The sequence below is a fragment of the Benincasa hispida genome, chromosome 1, assembly GCF_009727055.1.
Source record: "Benincasa hispida cultivar B227 chromosome 1, ASM972705v1, whole genome shotgun sequence".
Taxonomy (NCBI): Eukaryota; Viridiplantae; Streptophyta; class Magnoliopsida; order Cucurbitales; family Cucurbitaceae; genus Benincasa; species Benincasa hispida.
In genome coordinates, this window is record NC_052349.1 from 80,423,001 (window position 1) to 80,432,159 (window position 9,159).

The window sequence follows — 9,159 nt, forward strand, 5'->3', positions numbered from 1 at the left end:
AGAAGAAGAAGAACTCAGACAAGTTTTAATTCTGTTGATGCCAACACAATAGCCACCTTTTTCTACTCAAGTGGCTTACGTGAACTAGCCTTCTGCAGAACATAAACGCTGGGAACGCATCGAATCAGCAGAAGGGAATCAGTAGAGGCGTTTGGGCAGCCCCATGGTTAGCTGGTATGGGCTGCGGAGATCTTCACTCCTATGCTAAATGTCCACAAAACCCTCAGTTAGTATGCTTCATAAAAAATAACCTATTCTTAATACATATAACCCTGGAAGGAGAAACCATCCGAATTTTTCTTGGACATGAGGATCAGCAGGAGCACAAATGGGCGAAAACATCGCAAGGAATGGACCGCGCTTGCATTCAATAAAATGCATCCAGTAGCATCAACAACCATCATAAGGAGGACACGGGTGCGAGTCAGGACCTCTCCGCTGAGACCTTATTGAAGGAGTACATAGCCAGAACAAATGCATTGCTGAAAGCCAGGCGTCTCTATCAGGAACTGTAAGATCCAGTTTTAGGGCAAGATAGCAAGCGAGCTGAAAAAAAAGGTACCGGAGTTCTACTAAGTTAATACGGAGACACTGGGAACAATAATGGGAAGGAGCAATGTCACACGGTGACGTGCGGAGTGGAAGAGCTCTTGAAGACAGAAGAATGAATCCAAGAAACAGCTGTCCTTCGAAAGAACGAATTACACGTTCAATGGATCAGGAAGAAAGAATGCCCGAGACTACAAGCCATTCAGAAACCAGTATGTCTAACGCGGGAAGGCCTGAGGTGTCGCTGAACGCACCATTCCCTAGGCGTCTGATGAAGAAGAATGATGAACATCAATTCAAGCGCTTTCTTGAGCTCCTAAAGCAGTTGCACATCAAAATTCCACTTATTGAGGCTTTGGAGCAGATACCAATATATGTAAAATTTTTAAAGGACATTTTAACAAAGAAGAGAAGAGTCAGTGAGAAAGAAGTGACATCACTAACGCATGAATGTAACGCGTTAGTAAGCAACAATCTACCAAAGAAGCAGAAAGACCCTAGGATCTTCACGGTTCCTTGTTCGATAGGAGGATTAGATGTGGGTCATGCGTTGTGCGATCTAGGAGCTAGCATTAATCTCATGCCACTTTCAATTTTTAAGAAATTTGGGATGGGCGAAGCACAATCTACTTCTGTCACCCTTCAGCTTGCTGACAGAACAATTAAGTACCCAGAAGGGAAGATTGAAGACGTTTTGGTAAAGGTTGACAATCTCATATTCCCAACAGACTTTATTATCTTGGACTACGAAGCAGATAGAGAGGTACCAATTATCCTTGGACGCCCCTTCTTAGCTACTAGGAAAGTTTTAATTGACGTGCATAAAGGTGAATTTACTATGCGCGTGGACAATGAAGAGGTGAAGTTAATGTGCTCAATACATTTAAATTCCCAGACAGTGATGTTTGTCAACTAAACAATATTGAGTTGCCTAAAGAAGAGACTCATGTTTGTGAGGTCCTCGCGTTGGAGGAGACCCTGAAGGAATCAGAGCCGCCAAGTCTGAGTGAGCGGTGGACAAAACCAACGCGTCCATCACTTGAAGAACCACCAGAAATCGAGTTGAAACAGTTACCTAGACACTTGAAATATGCATTCCTTGTAACCAACAACACTTTACCTATAATCATTTCCACAAATCTTACAGAGCCTAATGAGAAATCTCTCTTGCAGATGCTGAAAAAGCAAAGTGTGCAATACGTTGGACGCTTGCGGATATCCGTGGGATAAGTCCATCTTATTGCATTCACAAGATTTGGCAGGAAGAAGGGAAGTCGAGGTCAATCAAGCCTCAAAGAAGGCTGAACCTCATAATGAAAGAAGTGGTCAAGAAGAAGATTTTAAAATGGTTGGATGCGGAAGTTATTTATCCGATATCCAACAGTAGTTGGGTAAGTTCAGTTCAATGCGTTCCCAAGAAAGGGGGAACGACCGTGATAGTCAACAGTATTAATGAACTCATACCCTCGAGAACTGTCACGGGCTGGCGCATCTGTATGGATTACCGGAAGCTCAACGCAGCAACTAAGAAAGACCACTTCCCCCTTTCTTTCATCGATCAAATGCTTGACAGACTCATAGGTAAAGAATTTTATTGCTTTCTCGATGGTTATTCTGGTTACAACCAAATTCTGATAGATCCGGAAGAACAGGAGAAGACTACGTTTACTTATCCCTTTGGAACATTTGCATTCAGACGCATGCCCTTTGGGCTGTGTAATGCACCAGGGACATTTCAACGATGTATGATGGGCATCTTCTCTGACTTTCTAGAAAAGACCGTTGAAGACTTCATGGACGATTTTTCAGTCTTTGGAGACTCATTCCAGTCATGCCTAGATAATTTGGAGGTCGTCCTCGCTCGATGCGAGGAGACAAACTTGGTGTTGAATTGGGAGAAATGTCACTTCATGGTGACTGAAGGAATTTTCTTGGGTCAAAGTATCTAAGGTTGGCTTGGAAGTAGATGAAGCCAAAATAGATGTCATTGCAAAACTTCCACCACCAGCAAATGTTAAAACTTTATGACGCTTTCTAGGGCATGTTGGCTTTTATAGACGGTTTGTTAGAGGATTCTCTCAGATTGCGCGACCTCTGAGCGCACTACTAGAGGTGAACCAGCCCTATGACTTTAACGAAGATTGCACTGACACGTTTGAGACTTTGAAGTATGCGTTGACGATAGCCCCAGTACTGATAACACTGGACTGGACGTAGCACTTTATTCTTATATGCGACGCGAGTGATGTGGCAGTAGGAACTATGTTAGGGTAGAAGAAGGGTAACTTGATACATCCCATCTCCGACACATCCAAAACATTAAATTACTCTTAGGAACATTATACACTATTGAAAAAGAGATGTTGGCTGTAGTGTTTGGTATTGAAAAATTTCGATCTTACTTAGTTGGTGCGTCAGCCACCATATACACCGACCACTCAACCATTAAATTCCTGATGAGCAAAAAGGACGCAAAGCCAAAATTGATAAGATGGGTGCTGCTACTACAGGAGTTTGACATTGATATCCAGGACAGAAAGGGGACAGAAAATTAGGTGGTTGACCACCTATCCAGGCTAAAGAATCAAGAAATGCAAGCCCAAGAATGTGAAATCAAGGATGCATTTCCTGATGAAAGCCTATTTAGAGTTGAAGGCAAGGAACCTTGGTATGCGGACATAGTCAATTATTTAACCACCAAGCAATTCCCTGGGAACTTCAACTCTCAGCAGAAGAAACGGTTAATTCATGATAGCAAGTTTTATTTTTGGGATGAACCATTTCTATATAAACAAGGCCCTAACTCCATACTGCGTCGATGCGTTCCAGAGGAGGAGACACAATGCGTTTTAGCTGAGTGTGATAACTCTCCTTACGGAGGGCATTTCGGTGGGCAAAGAACCATAGCGAAGGTCCTTCAAAGCGGATACTTTTGGCCCACCCTCTTTAAAGATGCAAGGGAGTTTGTTCGAAAATGTGACCCCTGCCAACGCACCGAGAATATTTCTTCAAGGGATGCCTTGAATAATATTCTCGAAGTTGAGTTGTTTGATATTTGGAGCATAGATATTATGAGACCTTTTCCCCTGTCATGTGCCCAATGGTACATCCTGCTAGCAGTAGATTATGTATCTAAGTGGGTAGAAGTAGTGGCCTGTGCCAGGAATGATGCGTCCATTGTATCTAAGTTTCTTACCAGGAACATCTTTACATGCTATGGAACGCCAAGAGCCCTAATAAGTGACAAATGTATGCACTTTATTAATCGCATCATTTCCAAATTACTTGCAAAATATAATGTTAGGCACAAGATTGCCACTGCCTACCACCCACAAACAAACGGTCAAGCGGAAGTATCAAATCGAGAAATCAAGCCCATCTTAGAAAAGGTCGTCAATGCAACACGAAATGATTGGGCACAGAGGTTGGATGAGGTGCTCTAGGCCTACAGGACTGCGTACAAAACTTCTATAGGTATGTCTCCATACTCTCTCGTATTTGGAAAAGCCTGTAATTTACTTGTAGAGTTGAAGCACAAGGCGTTTTGGGCAGTGAAGAAGTTGAACATGAGCTTGGATGCCGCGGGCGTTCAACGCAAGCTTCAGCTCAATGAGCTCGAGGAGTGGCGATTGAATGCGTACGAAAACAACAAGCTGTACAAGGAAAAGACAAAGTGTTGGCATGATCAACGGAACTTGTTGTTGGTAAAAAAAGTTTTATTGTTCAACTCACGTCTGCGTTTGTTTCTAGGAAAGCTGAAATCCAGGTGGTCAGGACTTTTTATCATTAAAGCAATCTTCCCATATGGAACTGTGGAAATAATACAAGAAGATGGCACCAACGCGTTCAAGGTAGATGGCCAAAGAGTTAAGCCTTACTTTGAAGATGGATTGGATCGCCACAAGTCATCTCTCGCACTACGCGAATCTAGTTGAGGCCCGCGTCAAAGTATCCCTGCGTTTGGAACGCCATATATTCTAGGGATGCTTCTCTCACCCTTATCTTTTTGCATTTTGTATTCTATGATGTGTTTGAATTTTTTGATTTAGTTATTGGATGTTTTGAAATTGATTATCTTTGCTTTTACAAAAATTGGAAACTTGTTTGTTTTTCTTTAAAAAGTTGTGTATGATCGAATTTGAAACAACGGACGCATTAGACGCAAGTCTAATGCATGGCCCAGTTGAAGGGATGCATCTCGAGAACACAAAAACACTTGAGTATTTAAATAACTGAGATGACCTTTCAACTTCACATTTATTACAGATGTTAGGCGCTGCCTGACGTCAACCACGATCACCTCTCTGCCTAGCCCAACAATCCGAGTCTTATTATTCTTCTTCTTCTTGATTTCGCCCTCGAAACCTCTGAAACAAAATGAAAAAAAAAAGCAAGTCGAAGCCCTCCACCTCCCTCGCTTCCATCGCTCGAGCTTTTTCGGCCACCATGTCGTCCGCTTCAGATAGCCAGAATCAGAGCGTGAGCTTTGGAAACGACTCTCCGGTAAGATCTTACTCCTCTACCTCTGTGTCGATTTCACCCCCTCAAGCCCTAGAAAAACCACCACAACCTTCACCCAAACGAAACCCACACACGACAGCGCTACCTCTTCCTAGCGGCCGTCCGTTTCGAAACCTTCCTCAGCCCCCACGAAACTCCCTTCCAAAGCCTCCAAAGCCGTTGTTACCCCTTTGGCCAAAACCTCTCAACCTAAACCTAAAACCCCTAAACCAAAACCCAAAACTGACCCCAAGCCAAAGGCCAAGACACCTGCCAAACCAAGGACGCATCCGTCATCTACGGCCGCATCCAAACCCTACAATAAGCTTGCCCCACCACCAATTATCCATAACATCACTATGGTGGGTGCAACGTACAACCTACTCCCAGACTATGCCCACAATGCACCTTCACCAGCAGTGCGTCCACCACCTCCACTTTCTATCGAACCCTTGGCCACCATCTATCCCGTGGAATCGGACGCGTCGAGCCAACCACCTCCTTCACCCATCCTCATATCTTCCCCTGGGATGCCTCACACCCCAGTGGGCACCCCTCCATTTACTCCACCCATACCACCCACTGACAGTCGTGCGTCAGAGCGCAATCTTGAAGAGTTGGCAGAGTTGGCTTGACTCGACGAGCAAGAGGTCTTTGGTGCAATCTTGGCATCCCTCAATCAAGGCCAAGAGGTAGAACAAGTGATGCATTCAGACCTACCTAATGCATCACTTGAGTTAGAAGAAGCGGAGCGGTATGCGATGATGCTTGAAGAGGAACTAGAAGAAGAAGAAAAGGAGGAAGAAGAAGAAAGGTGAGAAGAAAATAGAGAAGGGAGAATTGGCCCTGACGCGTCTCAACCATGCTCATCCAACGCGAATGATGGGCCTTTAAAATCAAAAAGAGTATCGAGAAAAAGAAGATTGATATTGGAGGAAGAAGAAGATGAGCAAGCTGCATCCGAACCTGAGGGTGCAATGCATGAAAACAGCTCAAGACACAATGTATTAGAGGAAGAATTGGAAAACTACGAGCCCGAGAGGCAAGGGTGAAGGAAGACTGATCTCCAAAGGGAATTGAAGAATGAACTGAGTGAACTGGCAAGGGAAGCAAAAGAGTATGCGGTGGGGAAACGCAAGGTAACCGATGCGTTACCTAAGAAAACTTCGGGAAGAAAGCGTCAGTTTAATGACATACTTGTAGAAAAGGACTTCTTCCTCGAACGCCACCCACTACTGATTTACATAACTGAGACAATAAACGCATTGGGATGGAATCAGTTTTGCATTGGGCACACCCGTATCTGGCCCAACCTCGTCCGCACGTTCTACAATAGTGAGTTCGATATGGAGAAGAACACTACTTTTGTTGATGAGGTGTTAGTGCGCTTCTCAGCTGATAAAATAAATGAAGTGTTCAACATTGACAGTAACCTAGACACGAAAGGAAATCGAATTTTGGAGCAGCCTACATCATCTCAGTTAGAAGATCCGTTAAAGACAGTAGCCAAGCTTGGAAGTAAATGGCAAACATTGAGAAATGGGGCAAAAATGTTAGCTTTCAGGAATTTAACTCCAGACGCGAATTTGTGGTATTACTTGATCAAACGTAGCATCATACATACAACACATGATGAGACATTATGAAAGGAACGCATCCTGGCTACTTATTGCGTTATGCAGTGCATCCCTCTAGACATTGGAAGGATCATAAGGGATCATATCAAAGCCATCAAGACTAAGCCACGAGGGCAACTCTACTTTCTATGGCTGATCTGTTCATTGTGCGAACGTGGGGGCATCCCTCTGGGGGATGATCATGAAGATGTCGATGGCTTAATAGACATAAAGTTAGTAAGGCATCTACTTCATGGTTCACCACATCAACCTGCCTTACCTGCCAAGGAAGTGGCACATAAGCCTCGAACATCAAAATGCGCCCCCAAAAGAAGATGCGTCCTGATTGTTGAACATAACAATGAAGTTTTAGAGCATGAAGAACATGAAGCTGAGCCTGAACTTCTGGCTGAAGAAGCGCAACCAGCCCTTGATTTTAATTCCTATGATTCACCATTGGCCCTGCTAAAAGGGAATCCTGATCAAATGCACCAAGAACCAACTCTTATGGATCAGGACATCCCTTATTCTCTTCCTTCGCCCCAACCAAGTCCGATTCCCAACTTCGTGCCTCCTCCAATAATTTTTGAGCCAACTGGTCTAGGGTCAAGCAATGCAGCAACTTTTGAAGACCCAATTGGAAGAGATGAACCAACACCTCGATGCAGTGCAGACTTGGAAGAGTTGAAAACGTTTATCAGTGATCAACTCAGACCACTAGCCGCGTCTATAGAAGGTCTCCAGCAGTAGAATCAGGTACTAAGGGATTATTTAAGGCAACAAACAAGACGGATGCAAGACCTATTTGTTTACACAATGCAATACATCAATCAGGTTTTGGTTGGAACGTTTGCTCTGCCTCCACTACTTGCTCATCTTAGAAACCCCTTACGCTTCATAGATGAAAACCCCGAAGAAGAACGCAGAAACGATGCGCCAGCACAATAAAGTTTTGGGGTGTTGGGTTATTTTTTTTGTATTTTGATTTAATTGTTCTTTTGCATGTACTTGCCTTGTTTGTTCAATTCATGTGAAATTTTGAAAATGAATGAAAATTCTTTATCATTTTGCTCCTTGCGTTTAACCTTGGCATGCTTGATTTTTGTTCTTTGGATATTTTCTAAGTCTTGTGCTTGGCCTAACCTCAATGATATCAACTATATGAAATCTTAAACTCCTTTCAGATTCTCAGAGCCTTTTGAAATTTTGTTTCTCTTTTAACAACGAGGAAATCCAAGTTAAGACGCATGAAACGAATACATCATAAAGAAAAAGGCAGCAAAATAAGAAGAATGTTAAACGCAACTCCTCTGTCATTACTTCAAAAGAAAAAAAAAAAACCTTAAATGACATAAGTTTAGTTGGAACAGGCACTTAGCCGTAGTTGGATGCTCGCATGACACCCGTGGGGGCAAGCCAAAACGAAGTTAAGTCTCCTAGACCAATGCGTCCCATATAACTCCTCTATCTAGTCTGAAAAAAAAAAAAATTATATCTTGAAACACATGGATATTAGATATGAGTTTAGTTGTGAAGGGTTCTCACCCGTGGTTGGATGCTCGCATGAGCCTCATGGGGGCAAGCCAAAATAAAAGTGAGATACCTGGAACAACGCATGGGTAAGTAAGTTCATAATCTTTTTCTTTTTATACGACATTTATTTTACAAAGAGCATCTAACACATTGCTGGTTTAGAAAAGATAGGAATGTTTTGAGAAATGAAAGAAGTTGTGATAAAAGGCCTGTTGCACCGGAAATTAAACATTAGTCCTTTTAAGAAAAGAGTCAATCTGAGTTATATTTTCCAAACTCTTATCTCAAGTTTATGACTGAATATGATGAGAGGTGAACTATTCACACTTAAGACAAAGGAGACAATAAAGATTATTTTGGAATGCTTGAGGACAAGCATTGTTCAAATTTGGGGGTGGTGATAACTTGTAGAAATACAAGTTATTTTTGCTCTTGAGTTGGAACAACTAAAGTTTTTAATGATAAACTCTCCTCATTTTTAGTAGAAACGCATGGATTTATTCAAACATCAGCAAACTCATGCAAAAGAAGTTTATGACTAAATATCGCAGCACTAACGCACTGATTTGCATGATTTCAATGTAAGGATTAGCATTAACGCATTATACAAGTTCTGCAGGAAAAGCTCTAACGCATGGGCCATGCATCGGAGGGAGTTCAATGCAGAGAAGATTCATTGCTCCAGGCTGATTATGTCACATCACCACTTGCAAATATGGGCACCTGTAGCAGGCGGCGTCTGAAAAGCTTCCAAGCAGTAGGCGGCGTCTGAAAAGCTCCCGAAAGTCAGACGACTAACCAGGGCATGGACTTTAATGCTGCTCATTCAACAAGTGGATGTGACCAATGCCTATAAATAGATGAAGTCCCTCTAGAGTTAAGAAGTTCGAAAATCATCAAGATCCTTACTCTCTGTAAATTGTAGTTATAATCTTAGTTTTGTAGAAGCTGTGCTGTGGTG

The 9,159-nt window shown here is 42.7% G+C and overlaps 2 protein-coding genes across 2 annotated transcripts; both read left to right on the plus strand.

Annotated features, from left to right (window-relative positions):
* Positions 1-712: 712 nt before the first annotated feature.
* On the plus strand, positions 713-1,779 carry LOC120079535. Its single transcript, XM_039033749.1, has 2 exons — positions 713-1,376; positions 1,445-1,779. Exons 1-2 carry the CDS (start codon positions 713-715, stop codon positions 1,777-1,779), a joined length of 999 nt encoding a protein of 332 aa, XP_038889677.1.
* A 2,246-nt stretch (positions 1,780-4,025) lies between these two features.
* Positions 4,026-4,484, plus strand: LOC120079542. The gene has a single exon (XM_039033760.1). It carries the CDS (start codon positions 4,026-4,028, stop codon positions 4,482-4,484), a length of 459 nt encoding a protein of 152 aa, XP_038889688.1.
* Positions 4,485-9,159: the final 4,675 nt, after the last annotated feature.

Coding starts and splice junctions, on each gene's coding strand:
- LOC120079535 (XM_039033749.1), top strand. CDS start 713: ATGGATCAGGAAGAAAGAATGCCCGAGACTACAAGCCATTCAGAAACC. Junction 1,377..1,444: donor TTTAATTGACGTGCATAAAG/GTGAATTTACTA, acceptor TTAAATTCCCAG/ACAGTGATGTTTGTCAACTA.
- LOC120079542 (XM_039033760.1), top strand. CDS start 4,026: ATGTCTCCATACTCTCTCGTATTTGGAAAAGCCTGTAATTTACTTGTA.